The 25,114-nt window shown below is 37.9% G+C and overlaps 1 protein-coding gene across 4 annotated transcripts in view; it reads left to right on the top strand.

Annotated features, from left to right (window-relative positions):
- Positions 1 to 25,114, top strand: part of TUT4 (terminal uridylyl transferase 4) — a 69,791-nt gene that overhangs the window by 25,098 nt on the left and 19,579 nt on the right. For all 4 annotated transcript variants that reach the window (XM_026034299.1, XM_026034321.1, XM_026034315.1 and 1 more), the window contains 11 exons: positions 7,451 to 8,126; positions 9,676 to 9,839; positions 13,401 to 13,517; positions 15,942 to 16,119; positions 18,794 to 18,882; positions 20,119 to 20,170; positions 20,432 to 20,501; positions 21,229 to 21,355; positions 22,416 to 22,535; positions 22,914 to 23,132; positions 23,284 to 23,458. In XM_026034299.1, coding sequence (XP_025890084.1) covers positions 7,565 to 8,126; positions 9,676 to 9,839; positions 13,401 to 13,517; positions 15,942 to 16,119; positions 18,794 to 18,882; positions 20,119 to 20,170; positions 20,432 to 20,501; positions 21,229 to 21,355; positions 22,416 to 22,535; positions 22,914 to 23,132; positions 23,284 to 23,458 — 1,873 coding nt within the window. In that variant the 5' untranslated portion in view covers positions 7,451 to 7,564. The remainder of the gene's footprint in view (positions 1 to 7,450; positions 8,127 to 9,675; positions 9,840 to 13,400; positions 13,518 to 15,941; positions 16,120 to 18,793; positions 18,883 to 20,118; positions 20,171 to 20,431; positions 20,502 to 21,228; positions 21,356 to 22,415; positions 22,536 to 22,913; positions 23,133 to 23,283; positions 23,459 to 25,114) is intronic.

Genomic DNA, 25,114 nt, shown 5'->3' with positions numbered 1-25,114 from the left:
CCAGAGTGTCCCCCCCATCCCCCAAGGCGTGCCGAGGACGGGACGTCTCGGCGCTCGGCCTCCCGCCGGCGCGAGCCCTTTCCCCGCGGCCACCCCGCTCCGCACGGCGGGCTCGGGGCGGGGGGTCCCGACCGCGCGGCGCCGCCGCCGCCATCCCAGGGCCTCGGCGCTGAGCGCGGCCCGAGCCGCCCCCCGCCGCTGTCCTCCCCCTTCCCACAATGCAACGGCGCGGCTGACATGGCGGCCGGGCCGGAGTGAGGCGCTGGCGTCGGGGCCTCCAGCAGCCGGAGCCGGGCATGGCGGGGCCGCAGCCCCGGCACCCCTAGGGCGGCAGCCAGGTACCGAGCCGGGGGGGGGCCCTCAGGGTACGTGGCGGGGGGAGCCGGCGGAGGGGGCCGCACCGGGACCCCCGCACCCCCGGAGCCTCCTGCGTTGTCCTGTTGTGCGCCTGTCCCYCTGGATGCGCCGGGCTGGCCCAGGCCGGGTTGCTCGGGGAGGCCTTTGTGGCAGCCAGGAGGGCCCGAGCAGGAGCCCCCGCCGCCCTCTCCCCAGGACCGAGCTAAAAACTTGCTKCTCTTTTCGACCCCCCCATCGCCCGGGTGCCCCCGGGCCTGGGGAGCCGCTTGGGCAAAGGGTCCGTGCTCCTTTCCGACTCCCCTTGACTTCCTCTGACCCAGGCTCCGTAGGCGCTTTTTGATGCTTTGACCCCGGAGAGCGGTGACATAATTAATTTCATGATGGGAGAAGTCACCCAGCTGCAGAAGTGTCACTTAATTTCGGTGTCTGACAGGAGGAGCTCTGTTGGGAGAGGGAGGGCTCCTTTCCAGACATCAGTTGTGCAGCGCACCGGGTCTTTTGTTGTTGTTGTTGTTGTGTCGCGCCTCAGAGAAGACCCCTACGTAAGAATAATTTGGGAATGAAATTACAGCTTCCTGGAGCGTAAGTATTGTATGTTCCCTAAATATATGTAGAGAGGGGTGAGAAAATGCCCGCTGTCCTTGCTCGTCAAACAGCTGGGGCTTTTCCCTCATCCCTCATAGCGCAGCAAGGGGAAGTGCTGGATGCCAGGGCACCTGCGCGGCACCCAGGCGTYTACCTGGCCCTTCCTTCAAAGGCAGCTGGTGGCGAGGGGGAGCAGGAGGAGGAGCAGGATTTCCCTGCATCCTCGTCCAAGACAAGATCCCTGGGGAGCTGCTCTTGTGCATCTGCCCGTCAGAATAATAGTTTGGGATTGGGAATTCGTCCTATTGCCATTAAGCTGAGCAAAACTTTGCCCTGCTTGACAGTATATCCTGTTTTCTAGATGTAACCATTGCTTTGGAAATTTTGGAAAGCATATTGACTAAGTTAGCTTTCAGTAAGAGGAGGGCAATAATAAAAGAATTAATTTAGTGCTACTACTATCTTCTACTGAGATTGGATTTATTGCTGTCATTTGCAGAATGAAAACTGTATGTGCAAAGTCAATATTTCTGGTACTTTTGGCACGTTTTCAAGCTATGYAATATTATCATAAATTAATTGTAGATAAGTGATAGATCAGTAACTCTTTAAACTTAGAGGTACTAAAATAAAACTTATTGTCTAAATTTAGTAACAGTTCATATRATTTTCTTTTTTACTTGTTTTGCTTGGAGATGCAACCATAGCTGTACATGTACCTTTACTGTTAGAGGTTTTGGTTCTGATRTTTTATCAAATCTTTGGAAAATAATTTAACAAGTGTCATTGTATGATTTTTTTTTAAATTTATGTTGCTGGATTAAAAAAAAAAAAACAAGAAACATTGCCAGCAATAAGTAACTTTCAGATTTTTTTTTGATGACAACAGAGCTTGACTTAGGAGTCTAGTATTGGTTTTATTTTACAAACTGCTGTGACTCAGTCTGTGAGCCAACTGAGCAAGAACATGTTCTTGACAACTTTTCTGAAGGATTTTTTTTTTAGTTAGTGACAATTCTGGGCTTAAAGATGTTAGCAATGCATCCTTTGGTTTTAATTGTAGYTTGTGAACTAATTTGCAACTGGTCTAAAGCACTTCAGGGGCCTCCTTCCTCAAAGATCAGAGTTGAGTTGGCAGGACCACTGTTGCTTAAATAAAATCATAGTCTGGGCAAAATTCTGTGCCAAAGATACGTTCTGCTGTATTTTTATTTAGAACAACCACCAAGTATTAATAGTGGCTTAAGAACAAAATGGATAAATTGAGTTTGAATCCATTTCTGCAGTTGAAGCTAGCTTCACAGTCAGCTCAGGCCTCTGGAAGCCAATATTGACCCTGAAAGGCTTTGGATGCACACAACTCAGGACAGTTTTTTTTTTTTTTTTTYCCCTCCAGCTTCCTTGCCTGTGTACAAAAGCCGTATTTGTTTTTAAAGTTGAAGCTAAATTGGACCAGTTTCCTGATTGGGTTACAGCACGTACCTTCCAGCATAAGGCAGTGCATGGGACAGGTGGTATCCTCTTTTGGCTTCAGTGCTTGCTGAAGTTGGTTATAAAATTGTAGTGTTTTCAAATGTTTGGAGGATCATTACAGTAAATTTTAGGATCAGAACCGAAATGAACGAAAACATTAAGGGCCCTGTGTGCAATATGAAGAGAAGGGAAGTCACTGTAACTTTGTTGCATGGCCAGCTGAAGGATAGAGGGTACCTCACCCACTGCTAGAAGGGGAGTCTGCAGCAGCAGTAGGCTCAGAAATTAGTGTTATTGGCTTTGCTGTTTGGTGACGTGCCTCTTTCTTAGCTTCCCTGCAATATAGTATSATACCTAGAAAAGAGAAAGTGTATCGATGCAACTACAGACCAACCTATATCAAAGACATCTTGCACAGACTTCCGATTCGTGCATATTCTGGTAATTTAAGAATATGATTATTGCTAATTATATGTTACTACTAATTTTTGTACCAAACAACATTTTTCCAGTCCATCCCCTGCATAGGACACTTAGTCCTGTCTTGATTCAGACACTGCCTTACTACTTTTGCATACGAACTTGTGTATCTGATAAGAAACAAGACTGAACTCCAGAGGTCCCTTCCAACCTCAACTATCCTGTGGCTCTGTAAGCACTCTTAGCAAGTTTTCAGTCCTCCATGCTGTAATATTTCATGTCAGACCTTCCTATAGGGCTACAAAGCTCAGAGTGTTAGTTTTGTTATATCACTGTTTTGTATCAAATATCGTGTACTCTGCACTGGCTTTCTTCTTAGGAAGATTATACTTACTAGCTTAAATTCTGTAGTYTGTAGAAATAGGAAGATCTGAGACTCTATAGCATTTGCATGTTTGTTACTAAGAATATCTATAGGTTTATTGCTGGTGGAGCTTGAGGAGCTTTTAGTGGCAAGTAATCTGTGATAGTTTTAGTTTTAAGTAGTTTGGAAAACCACCAAAGACTGATTATATTTTGTATTCGATTATGCCTAGATTATTGTAAAAAAAAATTACATAATTGTACAATAACATTTTAAAAACTATCACCATAGAACGTGGGAGCAGCTTGAATAATCTCTCAGTTCCTAGACACAAACCTGGGCCTACAGCTATAAACAGTCCAGAAAAGAGACTTTTTTCCTCCCCTCTTTTCTTTCTAGCACATTAGCTCTGCAGAAGGAGACACTACCTGTATTGCAATACGAACAGAGTGCTTTTCCTTTTGTTTCTGTGACTGTAACCTTTGTTTGCTGAATATCTATTTGTTTTTATTGAGGAGTATCGGCCGGCCTATATTGGTTAGCAGCCTGAGGAGGCTGAGGTTAATCATCCCACTTACTGCAGGAAGGTTGGCTGGGGAGATTGGAGCTTAAGGGACAATCGCAGTGGGACTGATAAAAGCAGGTCTTAGATAAAAACAGGTCTCTGGATCTCAGAGGAGCGAGTGCTTTATAGAAACAGAGTGATAACAATTATGTTTGTAGTACTTCTGCTGTTTATCTTTAATCTAGTCATCCCTGAGGAAACGAAACTTAAGAGGCTCTTCTGTTTCACTTTAGTTCTTCTGCAGCCATGTAATTACTTTTATTACTTTCTAGTCAGTTTACAACATCCTTGAAATAACGTCAAAGATCAGTGAGCTACTGTATGTTTTCTGGAGGAAAAAAGAAAAAAAAAAAAAAAAGCTTGAGTTTAAAAGATGCCTCTACTGAGAGAAAAGCAGGTGGAAGCTGCACTTGCTCTTGGAGAGCAGCTAATAACTGGTGAGCGTGTTTGTCCCTGCAGCTACAGCCACATCTTGCTGCTTGCCCAGCGGCCTGTGCTAGAGAGTGTCATGGAGGGAGCATGAAATGAATAGGAAACCAGGTGTCTTCTGCTCTGCTGCTAACGAAATGATTAAAAAAAGAAATGCTTCGCCAAGGAGCAGTCTGTCACACATGAGAATGCAGGGGCCCAGAGTTTCTTCATCCTTGTCTTATTGTGGCAAAAGCTGATCCCAAATGCATAGTTAAGCTATGCATAAGCTAGAATTTGAAGAGCTGGAAGGGAAAATGTATAGAAACATGTCCTTGAGAGTGTGGTTTTTTTTCTTGTATTTAAGTATTACCCTGAATATTTGCAATTCAAATAAAATTTCCTAGTGCTAGTCTGAGAGAATGAGGAAGCAAAAGAAACTGTCAAAATGAAAATAAAACAGTTTGGTTCCTTCATTTCATCGGACCTAAATGAACTCTAAAATAATGCAATATAAGCTAGTTTTAGATACTYCTGTATTTGATTGCCATAGGTATTTGTCAAGAGGTTTAATCATTTTCTAGAGTTTAAGGTCAGATGCTGTCTTGTCTGACCTCCAGCTTTTGTGTTTCAGCCAAGGTTCTCTACAATTGCCAAGAACTGAGCTAGACTCAGAGGAGTTGCTTGCACTGTACATTTAGAAGGCAGGGAAACTGAGTCACCTGTAGCACCAGGAAACTGAAACCAGGAGGTAATGCTCAAGTGTTTGCAACAGGTGAATCATGCCCCACTTTGGAGCTACAGTGAAAACCTGTGTTTTTGCTGCCAGGCTGCCTGAGTGACAGTTCCTTTTTGCTTCTGGGTCTGGGCTTGCAAATAAGATGTGCAAATGAGAAGCACCACCCAGCTTTGCAGAAAGATGCCACCTCAGCTCTGATTCACCCCACTCTGGTGTTTTGTTTCCAGCCGTATCTTTCCTTTCAGAGATGCTCCTTTTCAGCTTCTGATTTCCCTCTCTTCCACCTATCCATATACAAGTGGTCAATATTTGTGGCAGGGAAAGAGGAATTATCATTTTTAAACCTCTCTTCTTCTAATGATGGTATGTTTCCTTTTCTCTCTTTTTAAAATTTTATTTATTTTTTAAGATTTTTTAATGTTATAGTTCACTGTTTATTTTACTGTCCAGTTCTCTCTGTGAGAAGTTCTGTGAGAAGGATAGCGTGGCTGCTATTGTATGCTACAGTAATTCAGATTTTCTCCTTTGATAAATCCTTTAAGTATCAAGGAAGAAAAATGATCCCTAAGTGTTACAACATTAGCACACTTGCATTTCAGATCTGAATTTKGTTGTGGTGATTTTTAACATTTTTTGTTACAAAATTTTATTTGTCTTAGGAAATTATATAGCAATCTGCATTATCTTTAGTGAGCCTACAGGAGAATTTTGGTGGGTTTTTTTGAAACTTTTTTGCATGGTCTGAACCAGCCAAATAGAAGCTGCTAAAAAGCAGAGCAGAATGAAGTTCCTCTTTCCCTCCAGTGCTGTGATTTCAGGGTAACTTTAAGCAGAGCAGTTGTTCCACCCAACTCCTTGCTGCTTGTTATTACCTCCTCCCTTGTTCCGGCTTGCGTTTAAGCTGAACGGGTTTCTGGTTTTGTTCCCTGTGCAGCCAGTAGAGATGCCTGCGGAGAGGGCGCGAGTGGCCCGTGCTGGGGAGAGGGTGGAATCGCTCCCTGCAGCAGGGAATGTGAAACCCTGGCCCGCGTGTGCGCGAGGCAAGGGCTGCGCTCCCATCCAAGGAGAAGTGAAATAGGACAGATGAGTTGTGTTGCCTTTATGTTTTCCTTAGGCTAAGCAACTAAAACATGATGAATAGTTAAAATTCGGAAAGGCCTGTTCTCCTTTCCTTTCCATTACATGCAGATTGCTGCAGTAGAAAAGAAGGTTGTTGGCAGGTAGCAATGTGTCCTTTATATTGCAGAAACATTTCAGCAGTCTCTGGGGCAAAGCCTTTGATTAGTGGTCAGACACCAGTGCATTTAGCTTCTTTCTGGGACTCCAGGCCCTTATTTGAACAGGGAGGCTTATTTGGTGCAGGTGCATGTCACTGGACTAGTAAGAATTGCTTTGGAGAAGATTGAAATCCAAAGGTAAATTCTATTTATTCTTTTGGCTTCCCCGTCTTCCAGGTTTTTATCTAGAATTGGGAGACTAGTGTTACCAGTGTTTAACGGAGACTAGCTCTAATGTTATTACCTGCACATATCTTTGAGATACTTCACTGTTGGAATTAATTTGGTAGTCTAGATTTTTCATTTTCAGGTTGTGTATTTTAGTAAAAGTGAACCTTGACTGTGATGCTGACATTAACTTCCTAACAGTTTGGTTCACCTCCCCTGACACACACACACACGCGCACACACACACACACACACACACACACACACACACCCCTTTTTGTGGAAAGATAATACGTATTTTAAATGATGTAAAAAATAGGGGCAAAACAATGTTGAAATTGGATTCAAAATTAGGCTCAAAAGGACTGAGTTAAGAAAAGTTAATCTGTGGCTAAAAAAATATTTATTGCTTAAGCTTTTCTTTGTCCAAGAAACCAAATCTTAGATAATTGATGACAATTAATATATGTACACAAATTGGAGGTGTCAAAAAATATAAGTCTGTGAATATAGGCAAGTGTAGGTCAGTTTATAGCTTGAACACTTAAAAATGTATCTGAACTTTTCTTTTTTTCTATTTTTTTCCTGTTTTTTAATTGGTTGATAAAATGGCATTTGCTTGCTGGAGACTGAATTAGTGGCCTTCAGGAGCTAATTTGAGCAGTCGGTTTTACTTCATGGTATTTTTTTTAGATGTGTTAACTTTTTTTCTCTCAATATTTTTTCAGTGTAATTCTAGACATCTTGATTTTTTTCCCCTAAAGCCAAAAATAGGAAGGAAGGAAGGAAGCACACTGCTCTGTTTTGTCACTGAGGGATAGTTACCATGGTCTGCCATTTTTTTGTCTCATTTACCCCCATCTCTTCTAAATAGAAGTCAAGATTAACAAAATATTCATGAGTTTTATTTTAATATGAAGTATATTATGAAAATTCATATTATGAGAATTATGCCTATGGGGGGAACATGCTTCCTATCACCATTAGTAATTTCATTTTTCCTTGGAGAGCTTTATTTTAATGCATTGTCTATGTAGAGCTTTGATATTTTTTCTTTCGATTTTTTTATAAAGTGTCTATCACTGTTTCTCCAGGAGACAATCAGCTACGATTCTTTCCTGCACAGTGTATTTAAAATCAACTTGAAATTACTGGAGAATTGCACTTGAAGTGGCCTCAAGAGGCAGAAGAAGCAGGTCTTCACTATAATGGAAGAGGCCAGGAGCTCAAAGAATGGAAATCATGACTCAAGGAAGTCTGCCCGTGTTGTCTGTGAGGAAGGCAAAGCAGTCAAAATTACAAATAATCAAAATTATAAACATAATAGAAATGACAAAGCTATGAAGGATGTTGGGAGAAGTTCTCCAAGTGGAAATAGCAGCAAAAAAAGTAAACAGAATGATGTTTTTTCTGAAAAACAAGAAGAAAATAAATCATGCAAAGGAAATAGTTGTGTTCCTGGAACTAAAGATACAGGGTCAAGCTTTCAGGATCGAAGTCATGGAAAGGCAAAAAAAATGCCTAATTTATCATCAGCAGTGGAAAACCTGAAACAGACAAAGGCTCAACAAGTGGGGGAAAACTTCCCAGTCTCCCATGTTACTGGGAATGGAGTTAGCTCAGAAACCTTAACAGCTACCCGGAGAGGGAAACCAGTGTTAGAAAATCCACTGGGAGTTCATACGTTGAAGACTAATGTTGATCAGACTGGTGATCCTGGTAAAACTGCTTCAGATCAAAGGAAAATGGAACATAAGTCTGATGACTTCAGTGAGTATCATGCAGTACTGCTTTATTCATTTTTGTTCTGGTAAAACTCTTAACAATCTGAAATAGGCTTTGAAATGTTTCTATTTGCATTTTTTTGCATATTGTAAGTTGCTGAGTGCATTTACAGAGAGCATATTATTATTAATAAGTATATTACTTAGAGATTATGATAACTGTCCTTTTTTCTTCCTTTTTTATTTTTTTCTCCTCTCCTCACTAAAACCTAAACATCTCTGCAAGATGGATAGATAGGGTGTGTGGGTTTTAGACAATTTTGTGAATTTGGTGCCTTGGAAAAAAAATTAATGCTACCATTGTTTCTTATGGAAGGACTTTCCAGAAAGATAGGGGGAAAAAATCAGCAAGAAAAATTTCTTATAGGCAGTACAAAAACAGTTTTCTGTGATTGCTGTGCTCTTTTTGTTACCAAATCTTTGAAAGATGATTTGGCAGAAGGCTTTTCATTTAGGGGACTGTGTAACATATTAATCAGCAGTTATCCAAGAAAGATGTTCTTTTTTTCCTCCAGTTTTGGAATTAAATCAGGATTTGTGCCATTTCAGCTTATTTCCTTAGCACAGGATTTGCCAAACTTATTCAAAGCATGTATATATATTTTTCCCCAATAAAAATSCTGTTTTGAGGCTGCTTTTTTAACCTATCTTAAAGATTTTAACAGAAAAAAATAACTTGAGATGGCAGCATCCTGTGATAAGTCAGCTCTTTGTAGACCACCGTCATGTACTGCAGGGACCATCTGTCATTGACAAAACCAGGACTTGAAAACTTGCTCCATTTTTGTTTCCTAGCTAGTCTGGGAACAGAGGCAACCTCATAAAAACCCGGCTTTTACCAATGCTTGCAATTACTGGAATAGTTCAGGGTGTAAGTATTTGGAGAGATTATTAAACTATGAACAAATCACAGGCATCTGGAGGAACAGGCCTTTCAGAATCCACTTGTGTGTTTGCAAACAGCCGCGTTCCAGAACGCCGTGGCAGCTGGCCGCAGGGCAGCGAGGTGTCACCGTGCTGTCAAATGCAGCTACACAAGGCTTTTAAGTTGAGGTGGTTGAAATGTGTGGATACCAGCTTTGTGAGATTGTTTGGGTCAATGCCTTTAAAGTGGTTTTATGACTGTTTCCTCAGCAGAGTGCATGATGTAAATGTTTTAGCCTAGTATTTGTTATTTCTGTCACAGTAAAACATTAGGATCTCGCGTACTCTACTGTGCTCAACGTAAGAACTTTTTTTCTTGCCTTGGAGAATTTAACAGAAAATATAAAGTTAAGATTGAAGAACAAAATGGATCTATCAATTATTTTTTTTTTCTTTTGAGAGCACGTAGTAGCATACTAATTTCTGAAGTTTCTACAAAACTGTGGTAAATGTATTGAAGAGATTCTGATCTCCATGGTGCTTTTGGCCAGCTTTTGGGCAAAAGTCTAGAATGTGTGTGGTTCTTCACTGAGACCCTCTTAACTGTTGTGGCCACAGTTCTATAACTTTTCTTGAGTTCTTCTGAAGAAAATACCTACTTTTTTCTGTAGATAAAGAGAAGAATTCTGAATCAACTAAAGAACATACTTTGGAGGCTGATTATTTAGAAAACACTGCTGTTATTGATGAATCTAATCTGACAGCTGAACAACAACTAGGACTGAAACAAGCTGAAGAGCGACTGGAAAGAGATTACATCTCTAGACTTGAAAAAGTAAGTTGTGCTGCTTATTGGGCAGAGGAAAAAAAAGTTGTCTCTGTACAAGATCCTTAAGCCTACCTTTCATTCTATTTATTTCTTTTTGGGTGGTATTTCTGTTACATCCCATTGCCTTTGTTTCTTTGTTCTTTATAATGACGCAGTTACATGATCTAAGATACTATTCCTACTAATTGACTGATCCCCTGTTGGAACAGAAGTAGATTGAAAATTTGATGTTCCTTCTGTGGCATATATAGCCTGTATGGAACAATATTTTTAATTCTACAGGGCTAACGGGTGACTGTTCCATTACTTAGCTGAGATTTTTCCAGCAAGTCAGGTTACCTGGACACTCAGCATACAGGATTGAAAGGGACCTCAGTGTATTAGCCTTCCACTGGTCAGAATCACCTATGCTGAAGATGACACCTCAAGAATATTTGTCTGAGCTGTTCTTAATCTTCATTGGAACAAATTTACAAACCGCTTTGGGAAACCAACAATTTTTTCCTAATGTTTAGTGCAGCTCTTTYTTGTAGCATTATAATCCCTTCATATTTGATCCTAGGAAAATAAACCTAACACTTCATTCCTTTTTTTAGCAGCCTGCCACACATTATAATATCATTACCATTTCTCCCTTCAGGGTTGTCTRCTTTAGACTCACTTGCTCTTCGTTTGTCATTGGATGTGCGTGTGGCTTTTTTTAAGTTAGTGGTTCATTCTTGTTGCTTTTCTCTTGGCTTCTGCCACCCAGTACGTGTAACAGGTATCCAAAATTGGGCATAGTGTTTCAGCTGAAGTCTTAACTGGTGCCATGTAAAGAGGAAGGCTGACTTCATCCATCTGAAATAAAACATTCATGTTTATGTTAGAGCAGGGTGTCTGCTTTTATAACAGCAGGAAGATGTTGACTTCTACTAACATCTCCATATCCTTTTCTTAAGAAATGCACAGCCAGGTGTTGCCAGACCTGTATTTATTTTGGGTGATAATATGTGTGCAAGAATAATACTTTGCTTTGATGTTATTTAATTGAATTTCATTAATTCTGTTTCTGTAATTTGTTGTGATCATTTGGAATTGTCATCTTGCAAAGCCTTGCAGACTGCTCCTAAATTGGTGTCTTTTGCAAGTGTAGTCAGCATACCTCCTTTTTAATTATTGTTATTTCATAAGTCTTTGACAAAATAGATTTTGATGCTGGAAGGATCCTGTTGACCACTGCTTAGCGTATGTCTGGAACAGTGGTGAATTTTGATATGTGCCCCTTCAAGCCCACCTTACCAATCTCTGTTTAAATAAGCTTTTATGATCTGTGTTTGATACAATGTAAAATGACAAAAAAAACTTGTTAAACCTAAGATGCATCATCTGTTGCTGCTTCTGTAAGCCTTATGATATTGTGTTTTTAAAAAGCAACTCTAAAATTGGTTGAGTATAACTTGTTCTTAGCAGATCTGTTTGTCACCTGTGACCTATTTTCTTCTATGTACTTATTAATATCCTAGTTATTTATTGCAGTATTTTTCTGGAGGCTAATTCTGACTGGTCTCCAATTCCTTGGCTTTTCCTTTTTAGGTTTTTAAGGATAGTTTTAAGGTTTTCTTTCCAAGTGATCTGGAGCCTTTCCATTCCCCTTAAGTTTTCGGATACAAGTGACTCTGAGGTGGATTAGCCAAGGGTAAATTTCACGAGGCCTAGGTTGTCTGAAGGCATCTAACTTAAGTAGCAGCTTGTAGCTTTCTATTATTATTGTTTTGAGTTCTTAGCTCTTTTGTTGGTGTCAAGCATAGCTAGATGATTAAACCAAGCTTTACAGTAAAGGCCAAGTAACATGATTTAATTTTTCTGACAACATCTGTTGACCTAGTACTGCAGAGCAGTATTGTACATACTCAGGTATCCTTGTTTCCATAGGACTACAACCAGCACATTTTATTGAACTTGATTTAAAGAAATACCCAGTCACTTTTAATATTATTATTGCTGAAATGCACTCAGCTTCCTATGAGTGGTAAAATACTATTTTTCATCTGCAGTCCTTGGATCTTCGTAGTTGTCAACTGTAACTGACTGCAACTTATGTTCCTAGTAGATGTTTAATTTCATCTTTCACTGTTGCAGAAAATAAATCTGAAGGAAAGTAGTAGTAAAAATGTAATGACTGTGTTATTTTAAATTTATATTTACTCTGCAGCTGGAGAATATTGGAAAGTATGTGAAGTTTTTCTAAAAGCGAAAGATCAAGCTTATAAGTTGAAAAACTCACTCAAATTTAGCAGTGGTTGAGGCATTCTGTGTAGTAAATCAAATTTGTTTAACCTAAAAATAGTCCGTTTTAGCATCTTAAAATGGTATTCTGTCTTCATTCATTGCTATGACACTGTTAAGCAGCTGGTGTTTTTAATATGCTTTTCCGTTTTAGTAAATACAGATGTGCTAGGATTAGAATAGAAATGTTAGGTAGGGTCTTTCAGTCTCTCAGTTATAACTGACAGCAGTCACTGGAAAAGTAAAAGCCTGGAGCAAAAACTAAGATTTTTTTTCCCTTGCGGTCCCTTGAGGAGGGACAGAAGGAAGAATTCTCTCACATGTTGTCTTTGAAGTGAGCATATCAAAAGGCTTCCGATCTCTGTAGCTGTGTTTTATTAGAACATTGCAAGAGAGTAGGAAAAACAACTACTGGATGAGACAGATCCAAGTGGAGGATTTGAAAGCAATTCCTGCCCTTTGCAGAGGTGGCCCTTTCTGCCCTTGAGTCTAGCAGTTCTCAGTGGTTTTGCTGCATGAATGAGCTTCACAGTGTCTCCTCTTGGGCCCTGGGAAGGTGGTGCTTTTTGCGTCCTCTCCTGAGAGTTGACTGGGAGGCTGTTTCTTCCTGCAGGTGCCTCTCCCAGGCTGAAGCTCCCCATTTGTATACTCTGTCACTCACCTCCTTTCTGTCCAAAATGTCCTACAAATCTTTTGAGCATGATGAATTTTTCATGGGAATGGAGTAATCTCATGTCCAGCTGCAGCTTCCTCTCTTATACAGAGTACAGGCACCAGGAAGTCAGAAACTACCTATTTTTCCTCCTTGCTGGCCGGGCACCCCCTTTTAAAAGAATGTAAAATACAGTATTGTACTTTACACTGTGATTATGCGAAGCAGGGCAACTCCACTGTCACAACATGTAGAACAGATAGTGTGGTGAATACTTCCCATTTCCCCCTCCGAAAAAGGAGGATTGATTTTGAAATTTAGTAAATCCATAGTTATTAAAAACTCAGGCTGTCAGGGGACTAGTTTACTGGCTTAAATTCAGGTTTAAGCATAAACTGTTAAGTCTTAATCTTGCTATACCCAAATCTACTCAGAATTGTAACTTGCAAGACATCTCTTTCTCCTTCCTTTCTTTCTCTCCTTGTCATATGGACACTTTTTTTTGAGATTATTTAATGTTTGCAAAGCTATATTATAATATATATAATAATATGATATTATAAGTGATGCATTGTTAAATCTATTTATTGTTCACATAATTGGGTCTCAGAAAATTTTTCTTCAATTTATGGCTGTTTTTCCTCCAGCGCTCCCCAGAATATACCAACTGTCAGTATCTATGCAAGCTCTGCTTAGTTCACATTGAAAATATCCAGGGAGCTCACAAGCATATTAAAGAAAAACGTCATAAGAAAAATATAATGGTAAGTTAAAAATAAGAATTTTGACCGTTGGTTTTTTATTTTTAAAAATATTTTATGTGGTAAGTTTCTTTGCATCATCTTCATTTGAGTGGAAGTTTGTGTGTGCTGAACGGAATTGCACAAATTCCTGTTGCTCATTTTCAGTTTGAGAGCAAGGGTTTGATGATTTGCCCAAGGCAAGAGGAAGGAATCTTTGCGGTAGTTGCTTTGAACTTGTCTCTGAGTAGTGGGCATTTGGTAGGAGCTTAAGCCTCATAATTTTACTAACAGAAGGCTAAGCAACTCTAGGTGAGAAGCACTTTTTTTTTTTTTTTTTTYTKWTTTTTTAAGAAAATAATGCAGTCAGTGGCAAGCCCATTATGGGGGATTTTTTTTTTTTTTTTTTGGCTTGTGTGGTGTGTCTTTTTAATTCACGCCCTTTATATGATGGGTAAGCAAAGGAAATAGTATGTATAGTACCTACGTCCTCATCACAAGAGAGATGTGGAACTTTTAGAGAGGGTCCAGTGGAGAGAAATGAAGATGAAACACAAGAAGTTTCATCTCCATAAGTGGAAGACCTTCTTTCCTGTGAGGGTGCCAGAGCCCTGGAACAGGCTGCCCAGGGAGGTTGTGGAGTCTGGATGTGACCCTTTGTCATGTCCTCAAGGTGTCCCTTCTTGAGCAGGGGGGTTGGACTAGATCATCTCTAGAGGTCCCTTCCAGCCTCAACCATTCTGTGGTTCTGCGATAGACTAAAGAGAATTAAAGTAGGGATTCAGTTCCAGAGATGTCATTTGTCATCTGCCTGTGCTTATATGTATGTGTAGCTTTTGTTTGTTTTGCTTTTCTTAAGGGAGAAGGGCAACTGGTTGCATTGCTTTAAGAAATTAGTTTTGAACATGACTCTAGTAAAGGGCTTACAGTTGTGGAGTTTTGTTTTTGTTGTTACTTCTTTTTGTTTGTTTTTTTGCCAACTCATTCTATTTAGATGCCGGTGAAGATTTACAAATCTGGGGTGTGTAGAGTTTTGTGGTTCGGATAGTTAAACTAATTCTACAACTGTTTCCCAAGATGTAGTCAGTGGTTTATTACTGTTTTCATGTTGTTCATACCGTTCTTGTACTTATGATTAATGCTCTAATATATACAAGCCAAGACATCACTGGGATCACTCTGAGTGTGGTGTCTCGGAGAGTAGTATTTTTGTTTTTATGTTCAGTTATTAGTTCTAAGACACTCTGCTTCCCTTGCTGTCTGCTGAGTTCTATCATGAAGGGCGAAAATAAATAAGATGGCAACAAACCAGACCCACATATGATATGGAAACACTTTCCTACCATGCTTTCCATCTGGGCATGGAGATAAGAAGTGAGGAAAGAGGTTTCTTTACCAGTGAATAGAAATGATAGATGACAGGGAGTGGTTTCAATTTATAACACTTGTCTACAGTAGCTTCATGTTGTATTACAAAGTRGAGTGATAAGTAGTGTGTAACTATGTAAATATTACTTCATTAAACACATGTATTTGCCTCCAAAACTCTTGTGTATTTTAAATATATCACTGTATACATTTGAATTACCAAGTTGATGATTATTAGTTTGACTAAGCAGGTTCCATTATTTACAGCTCTAATGATGAAAAAAAGAGTACCAAATAAGCTCAGCAGCACTCAAGGAAAAGCCTATAGCAATGCTATTAAAAAATGCATTTCAGAAATCCTTTGTTAATTTTGATTAAGAAATTAAAAGTTGATAGAAATGGTTTCATGCTGGACTGGTGTGTTGTCTTAATGCATAACTATGTTGCAGTTATTGTTTCTTTCTATTGTCAGTCATATGTTTCATGCTGTTGATGAACTTGTGAAACAAGTACTTGTTGCACCTGTCCTTAAATGACTTGATGTCACTGGCATTTATTATTCTGGCTGGATTAAAGTGATTGGCAGATGTGAGAAGAAGTGGGAGGAGACTCCTCATCTTAAACTTACTTGGTGTTAGGCCTTTTCTGCCACTGAAATCTTCCCTGCAGTTGTGATCCCTTTTGAAAAATTGTGTGACCCTCATAAAACTTCCTGTGCTCAATTACTTTTAGTATGTAGAAACGTTTGCAGCTTTTCACTTCCTGGGATGCATTCTGTGTCAGAGCTGCCACAAAATGTGGCTCAGGAATGTGACTCTCCGGGTTTCCTCCTCGGTTGCCAGCTGTGAAACAACACGTTCTCCTTCAAACACGGGCGGTGCTGTCGTTTCCATGAGCCACACTATTATACTTGCCAGTTGAGCTGGGCACAGTTCCTGCCTTYGCAAAAATGCGATCAGTACAGCATAAATAGAAAAAAGCATAAACAGCAAACAACTTTCTGGTATCTTGTAATACTATGAGATAACATTTTTCTCTTAAAATATCAGCTTTTACTTTTATCATCCAAAAATTATTCAGGAAAAACAGGAAGAGAATGAACTGCGTGCCCTCCCACCCCCCTCTTCTGCACAGTTGGCTGCCCTGAGTTTTACACTCATTGAGGCAGCAAAAGAACAAGGCATATCAGATGAGGACTTCCGAATCCGTCAAGAAATCGTAAACGAGATGGAGAAAATTATTCAACAACCTTTACCAGGTATCCACAGTATACTCCATTTTCTTTAGGGGTAAATTGTTCTCCTTTATTCTCATCTACATTTTGTTACTTTCGTTAAGGATGGAATATCAAATTTCAGGTTAAAGTATCTTTATATTATACAATAAAAGTATGTTTTATACAATGTTAATATATACAGACCTTTTAATATAGACTGGACCTTGACAGGGGRAAGTATAGTTGGGCTTATTTTTGTTCCATTCTGGTAGATATTCACTGAAGCTATTTGGCTTCTCTGCAGTGATGATTTCTTTCAAAGATTGAAAACCTCTAGGGCTCCAAGTATTTGCTCTTGTTTAAATCTTTGGCCGCAGAAGCTCTCTCTCTCCCAGTCTTCCACCTAATCAAGCATTACCGAATGCCTGCAGTGGTGTGTTCTATAGTAGAGATATTATTTGGAATATCTGCAGGTGCTGCTCAGTAACTCTTCATTAAAAGAAACCATTAAAATCAAGAAAGTTTGTTTCAATCAAGAAACAGGCATTTCTTCTCATGCACATTTAATAGCTAATGGATCCTAAATTCAAGAAAGGTGCGCTTTGCTGAGGTCAGCTGTAGGTTCTGAAAATCTTTTCAAAGCCTAAATTACCTTTAACAGATCTAGATACATCTCCTGGGAAAGACTATATTTACTTAATTATATGTTTAATAATTATATTTAATTATATAATGCCTCATCTGCTTCTTTCTTGATAACTTTTTAAAGAAGTCTGAGTAGGTTAAATGATTAGTCACATAGAAAGTTAAGTTTCTTTATGCTTATGAAGTTTTTAAGATTTGGCAGGGTATGCAGAATGGTAGTCATGTTTTTGCTTCAGATATTTAGCATGTTACTTCACTAGAACACATGACACATTCATACCCAGTATATACCACCATTAGAAAATACAATAACACATGTAACTTGTTTCTTTGTAGTTATTTCCTGTGGTGCAAATGATGCACTGAAATGTTGAGATCTGAATTTTGTAGCTGTACTAATGTTTCCATAATGTTATCAGTAGTTGACTTTTCAGTGACCCTTAATATCATTAACAGAAAAATGAGTTTTCAAACTCGGGTTTCATTTATATCAAAACTGAGCTGCTGTTTTCTGTTTTGTTTTAGAAATACAGCGTTTTTTCCATTTGCTTTATAAAAATGCAGTTATAAGAAAGACTTTTGTTTACTGTAGGATGATTAGCCTTATTTTTACGAAGTACATTTAATATACACTTAAACATAAGATACTGAATAGAAGGAGGAACTTTACTCGCCTCTGTAATATTGCCATAGGTGGCTTCTCTGTGCAAACCTCTGTTCTGACATGCTATAGAGTTTTCTACTGAAAATTAGTATTTTAGCATAAGACAAAGCAGAGGCAGCAATTTTACATACCTACTCATGAAAACTACTGTGCTAATGGCGTCTGATTAGCTGATATGTTGAGCTCATGTGGAGAGGTATTTCCATACCAGTGAATGGGAATTTCTTTTCCCACTTTTTAAGACCTGATGTGTATTGATGACTGTATTTTCCTAAGGTATAAAACTGCATTCATGAACAGTACAGGAATCTGGTATGTTTTTTGCTAGAGCCCACAACAGAATCTGTGTGATCGTTCTTACTACYGTGGGACTCCATAGGGAATAATTGCAGTGGGTTTAAAGTTTTTTCTTTCTTGGGCCAAACAAATTCATTTTGAAAGGACTAGCTTCTAAGGAGCACAGCTTGAAGCTGCATCTGTGTAAGGGTTAATTTTTTTTAGTTATTTTGTTGTGATTCTGTTTGAGAGTACTTGGTTCAAACACAAGAGTAACTTAAGTTTTTTGTTTTGTTTTGTTTCCTGAAGGATATATGATTGGAAAGGAGTTAAGAATAGCCCCAAATATTAACTAATATAAATATATAAGAAACTAAATAYGTATGGCAGGAAAGCTTTCATCTGCATACTCTTTCTACTTCATATTAAAGTCCGTGCTCTAGCACATCATTTTTCATGGAATTATTGTATAGTTCCTGATTGATTTAGAGTAGATCTATTGTGCATCCCCCCTAGAAAGGAGTCATATTAACTACAGAATTACAGATTAATACAGATTTATTAAAAATAGCATATTTATTTARTAAATGGATGCATGGCTTTGTGACTTAGATTACTTCGAAGTTGCACTTCATATGTATGTTTTCGGATGAATTAGGCATATGACATTGCTAATGTAATTAATGAAGATTGTAGTATGTGAATGTTTTTTATCACAAGTGTTTTATGAGGCAGYGAGGAATTTTGGAACCAGCTAGCTGCTGCGGTGAAATCAAGCTCTTATTAGCAACAAAACCTAACTAAAATCTTGCACTAAGATGGTGGCAGTCATTACTACTTTATGTCTAATTTTGTGTTTAAAATCTAAACCAGAGCTGCAGTGAAAGTTTATTTTGAAATAGGTTTAAAATTAGTGGATATATGGTAATTGTACTATTAGAGTCATCAGTTTTCCTGCGGGGCTGTGATATAGAAATGACTGGCCTTCTCAGGAATAAGAAACTGCTTCAATTTTCATTAATCTGAGAGTACCGTGTGGCAGTTATGAGATCTAAAGCAAAGTATGTGTTGTCCATTATAGAATAATCTGTTTACTAGCTGTTAAGCAGTTAAGTTTTTTCTCTCTTCCAGACTGTTCCTTAAGGATGTATGGCTCCTGTTTAACTAGATTTGCTTTTAAAACCAGTGATGTTAACATTGATATAAAATTTCCCCCTAAGGTGAGTAGATGTTCTCTTGTTTTTAACTAGGACAGTTCTTTTAAATCGAGCCCATCAACATTTATTTTTCCTCCCTTGTGTGCATCCCTGTTGGGACATACTGTGCTATGATAACGCAGAGCACATAAGTTTTGACTTCGTACCAGCTGTGTTATGAATCAAATTGCCAAAGCTTTYTATTGCTTATAAGATAACTTTAATTCTGTTTTATTTTTTTATCCTCACCATAAAAAAAAAAAAAAAAATCACTGAAGCAAAATGAGAAAAGTTGCCTGCAATAAGTGTGTTTTTAAGTGCTCAAGATTCAAACAGTAATATCTTGTAGGTCTTTGTGCCTGTCTTTGTTCCTGTTTATTTTTGTTTAACTGTTGGCTTAGAATTRACAATTTTCCTTTTTGCATTTTAGTCAGTTCCAAGTAGCTGTCCCAGTTCATAGCTTCCTATGGTGCAAAATTCCTGAAGAGTGCTGTAGCTTGAGCTGTAGCCACTGAAGTTGTTGATTCATTTTTGGTATGGGATAGCAACAGCATGCTCTTGTTAAAGATACCTAGTTGCTGAAGTTGGGTTTTTTTTATGGACTGTGTGTGTTACAGTGGAATTCCAGTTATCTGTTTTGGGTACATATTTGCATAGAACAGTTTGAAATGACATTACAGTTAGGAAGCAAAACTGAGTCCATTTTCAAACAAGTGCATGTCAGGTTTACCCTGTCCTTTTGTCTGAGAAGCTCGAAGATAGTACCAATTTTTAGCTTTTCCTTGAACTATTTTACAACTTTTCTTTGAAGCATCAGTTCAGAAATGTATCGTTGATTTCTGGGGAGAGAAGATATTTTARAATACTAACTTTTAAAAATCTTCGGGGAAGTAAATTCTGCTGTTAAAATCTAAATTCCTTACTGTTGTATATTTCTGATGGCATATGTTGACTCTGAAACTGTTGAATATATAGCAAGCATTAATTTTACTGTAGTTTCATGGTAACAGATTTCATAGAGCACATGCATTAACTAGAAAGGCTGTAGGCTAAACAAAAAAGCTGACTTATTAGTTATGCCTGTTTTCATGGTGCAGGCAGGCACAGTTAATGTTTTCATTAATATTGATAAGTGATTTCACCTCTGTTTCAAGCAAACAAACCGATAATGTTATTAACTGTGCAGTGTAAGTATTTTTAAACCAAGTGTAAATAAAATGGGTCTGAATAATGCAATCTCTTCTATTTTTGTCATTTTAGATGAGTCAACCAGATGTACTGATACAGGTGCTTGAAATCCTGAAGAACAGCGGTGAGTTATTTACATCATTTGCATCTCATTTCTATTTAAATAGRTAATTATTTGAGCTATTGCATTGTTCAGTGTTCCTACATAATGCTCACGGTGAGAATCAAAAGTAAAAAGGATCCCTTAATGGTGCATTACGCAGCACTTGGAACTTGCCTTGTTTTGTAAATACCCGATACAAATGTARTAGTTTTGAAGATACAACTGGGAAAACTGTGAAGGACTTTTATACATAATGTGTTTTCTTTTTTTCTCCTTGCTTAGCTGCCTACTCAGACGTGGAGTCAGATTTCCATGCCAAAGTTCCTGTTGTCTTTTGCAAAGATGTTAAAAGGTACATGTTATTGAAAAGGATTTTTAATGAGATACCAGGTTCTCCTGTGCTTGTTCAAAGCAGCTGCTTGCCTTCACTGCCAGCAAAAAATATTACTGTAACATTCATCTAACTTTCATGTGAAAGGGCAATTGTTCATACACAAGAAAGTACAATCCAGAAAGAAAGCTTAACTTTGTTTTTGTGCTTGCACTAAAACGTATTCATAGAGCTCCTTGATTGAGTCAGACAGTTCCCACTCTATTATAGTTAAATATAGAAAAAGTAGAGTGGTTCTCAGACAATATTTTAAAATTCTACCAATCTGACACTTGCAGTAAATTCCTAACAGGTAGTAACCTCTAAAAAGAAATGTAGTTGCTGTATGATGATCCACATTGCTGTGACTGTGGATTAGGTGTTACTGGTTACTCTAACTTGCATTTAATTATTTTTTTCCATATACTTGAAGTTCGTGAATTGTGTAAAATTGCATAAGTAAGTAATGGCAGAACTTAAATTTAGAGCAAATTCTTAATGATATTTTGTACTTTAGCTGTGATGGACATATATAACTTACAGGTCCAACACAAAGTGATAGTAGAGAAAATGCCTTTCTGTAGCTTTCATTAGAAAGATCAGGTTCTTACATTGACATTTCAAAGTATGATTTTAGTATGGTGAGTTTTATGTAGAGAGATAGCTGTATTTTTTTTTTTGACTCCCTGCCTTTTGTTTGTAATTGCAGTGGTTTGACATGTAAAGTGAGTGCTAGGAATGATGTGGCTTGCCTTACAACTGACCTGCTGGCTGCACTTGGAAAACTGGAGCCTGTTCTTATTCCCTTGGTTTTGGCTTTTCGCTACTGGGCTAGAGTAAGTTTATAAATATTGAGACTATTATAATATGTTTATTTCCTCTTTTTAAGTAGTATATATTCTGTAGCATATATACGTATACCGTAAGTATGTTTGTAGAAGAAACTTCYTGCCAGGAGTTTACAACTGTGGTATAAACAGACCAGAAGGGGACTGAAGATTTTGGTTAGAAACCATATACATTTTTGAGGCTTCCATTATTCCATTAGCAAGCTGCTTTACTAGAACTGTTTCTTTAAAAAACATCTCGACAGAGCAATGCAAAATTTACTRCTGTGTAGATAACAGTAATCAGAAAGCTGTTTTGCTCAGAAAAGAGGCTGTTGTAACGTATTTAACTTTCAATTCAATTCTGAAATTTCTGTCAAGCTGTATTTGGTTTATAATATCTTCACTTTATTGAAAGATTAATTATATAATGATAGTATTGTTGGTTGACTTAACAAAGCCTTCTCACTTGAAAAGTTGTTTTACGACATGTGAAGACAGCAATCAAAACTACAAAGGAAAACTGTTTSAAGTCTGATGTGTATATTTTCTGTGGAAGAAAACAGTATCAGATTTCAGCTAGGTGTAATGAATCCCCTCTATATGTTAATCATTTTTATATGTGCACAATAATAAATGTCTGGCAGCTCATTACAATTCTAAATCAGAACATAACTGTGTCCCATGATCACAAAATGTGATAAAGAAAATTACAGATAACAAAATAGCATAACTGAAGCATTTTTACAAATTTTAATTTGCATTTTTGTTTTGAGTGATTGATTTATGTGTGCATTTTTCAATATAGCTTGTTGAATAATGCAGGAAATGTGTTGTATTCTGAGTAGATCATAGGTGAACAGTAGGTGACTGAGAATTTCTTGTAAGAGTTTACCATTTCTGTCTACATTTATAAAGCAAAAACATAACTGTAGTTTCTGAGAAAGGACTTTCTGTTCAGCTTTAGTGTACATCTCGTTATTTTTTATTTGTATTTGTACTTTTGTGATGCGCTTTAATTGAAAGCGTTGATGTTACATCAATCAATACATTATTTATTCTCTTACAGCTGTGCCATGTTGACTGCCAGGCTGAAGGTGGGATTCCTTCATATTCCTTTGCCTTAATGGTGATATTTTTTCTTCAGCAAAGAAAACCACCTATTTTACCATCCTATTTGGGCAACTGGGTAAGTGTTTGATAATACGGTAACTGTCCTGTTAATTTTTTGAAGCTATTTATGTGCTCTAAAAGGTCTAAAATGCAATAAAATCCATTAAACTTGATTGTCTGAGAAATTTATAAATAAAATACATTGGTACTCAGTCCTCTCACAGTTGATGCCTAATGATTGTGATGACCTCTAAAAGGCAGCTACTGTAGCCTGTGTAATTGTGAAATGCTTTATTTTGGAGGAGAGGAAATATTTTCTATTTAGTTCTCTAAATTTGCTTGCCTAGCTTGAAGGGAATAGATCCCACAGTTGTCAGTGTTATGTTTAGTGAAATCTTTTTGGTGATGTATATCATATACAGTCTTGTTTCAGAACTACTTTACTTGTTGTTAGATTGAAGGCTTTGACTCGAAGAGGCCGGATGACCACCAACTGAAAGGTATAGAAGAAGAGTTTGTACGGTGGGAGTACAAACCACCAACTAATGGTTCAGGAAAAAACTCAGTTGGAACAGAGGGTAAAACTAAAGTTGAACAACAAAAAGGCAGTGGTAAGAAGGTAGCAAGCTCTGAAGTGGACAACCAAAGTAATGCAAAGGAGAAGCATGGAAATGTAAGTCACTGTTTTGTTTCAGTGAAAATAATATTCCCTCTCTTTTCCCTGTTTTTGATCTTTAAATGTTAATATCGGGGGGAACCAAGAAAAAGAGGAAGCAAATCTTCATTTCTCGTTTCAACTGAGCATTTTTGTCCATCTGTTTCAGTCTCCCTTAGCATTCAAAACCCCTCACCAAGTTTCACTGGGACAACTGTGGTTAGAATTGTTGAAGTTTTACACACTGGAATTTGCTTTGGAGGAGTATGTCATCACCATACGGGTACAGGAACTCTTAACCAGAGAGAACAAGAACTGGCCTAAAAGGCGAATAGCCATTGAAGGTAGGGTTGTTGTTTCAGATCTCCAGTCATAAAGCATTGTCTCTATTTATCTAACACGTGCCGATCTGTTGCAACATGTCTGGTTACATCGTTTGTAAATGTAGGAGAAAGTACAATTTTGATATTTTTTCAACTATTTAGTCTGCTTGAAGACAAGTTTTCAGTTTAGTGCTGTGTTTTGTAACTAATTCTTGAAATATGAAGTGGAATTTTGTCTCTCCATTTCTTACCATTCTATTCTTATCTCCACTTGTTACATTTTTTATAAACCACTTGTTTTTCCTTTTTAATCATTTGGATAATAGAATTTTCAACACCTATATCTATGTTTACAGTACTAGAAAGTATTCTGAGAGTTACCAACTATCAGTTTTTCCTCTATCTCTCCTGCAGACTTTGCAGAGAGGTTAGTTCTGATGTTAGTGAGGTGGAGCAAATTCTTTGAYGAGAAACTCCCTCCACTTTCAGTAATTCTCTGTACCGTGAATGAAACTGAATGCCATGTCACAGGCTTTCAAGATCTTAGTATCCTTCTATGGGCAGTGCTCTTTGAAGGAGTGAGACTATATGAACCTGATGGTAATGTATAGCCTGGGTTAAAGCATGTAAGGGACCAAAGAGGGAAGATGATTTTGTCTGTTGTCTCTTCATAGAAGACGCTGGTGCCTTAGGTTTTCTGTAAAGTACGTGAGGTAAGAGAAGGGAAGGAGGAGGTCAAAGAGAGTCCCAGAGGCAAAGAATAATATTAAAGATGTACTGAAGTAGGAGTCAGTAAGTGTGAGGAGAAGAAGAGGAAAAGAAAACAAGTAATGAATTGTTGAGGCATATCCAGAGTAGTGGGCTTCAGGATCACTTATGTTGCTTGAATTTCTTCTCATGGTTCTTTAATCAATCTGAGCTAGGGAGTTTTAAGGGAAAAAAAATAGTAGTATTATTTAGCACGGAGGAACTAAAACCTTTAAGGTGGAAGTATTGATTCTAGAGAAGTAGGAGGACTTATTTTTAAACAGAGATTGCATTCTGGGTCTGGTAGCTGTTGGTGTTTCTTAACTGTTTGTAACTGAAGTTATGAGGAAGTTATAGAAACTCAGTTTGATGTTATCTTCCCAGGCAAATTTCTAGCAGTCATGCAAGTGCTGTGTTTACTTGGAAAAATATTTGATCTGGAAATCGGTAGGAAAAACTAAGAATGAAAGCCAGGAAGATTAGTTCATATAATGTTTCCTGAATGTCAGTTTTTGAAATTAATTTCTTAGGGAAATACAAATCTTCCTTCAGTGGGGGAAAACTGCGTGCACAGCTTTGCTCAAACATTTATTTTGCCTTTGGATGTTTAATTTTCTCATTTTGAGATCGACCATAATGTAATGGTACAATATACTTGTGGGTTTTTCTTTTAAATAACCCTGTTTAGGTCTGTCTATAATAACCAGCCATTCATAACCCGTGTACTGTGTTTTGTGTAGAAGCAATCCAAAAAACCTTATTGGTTCTAGATTCTGTATATATATYCATATATGCTTCTGCACTATATTATAAGAATATCATTTTTAACTGCTGTCTTATAACATACTCTTTGAACTGTTTCAGTCTCAAATTGCTGTTTGAAATGCAGCAATTAGTTACTTTTTTTTAATTAGTTAATTTTTTTTCCTA

Source organism: Nothoprocta perdicaria, unplaced genomic scaffold, assembly GCF_003342845.1.
Source record: "Nothoprocta perdicaria isolate Ctin4 unplaced genomic scaffold, notPer1 scaffold_0, whole genome shotgun sequence".
NCBI lineage: Eukaryota > Metazoa > Chordata > Aves > Tinamiformes > Tinamidae > Nothoprocta > Nothoprocta perdicaria.
The sequence above is the reverse complement of the archived record's forward strand: the minus strand, read 5'-3'. Positions and strand labels throughout refer to the sequence as shown.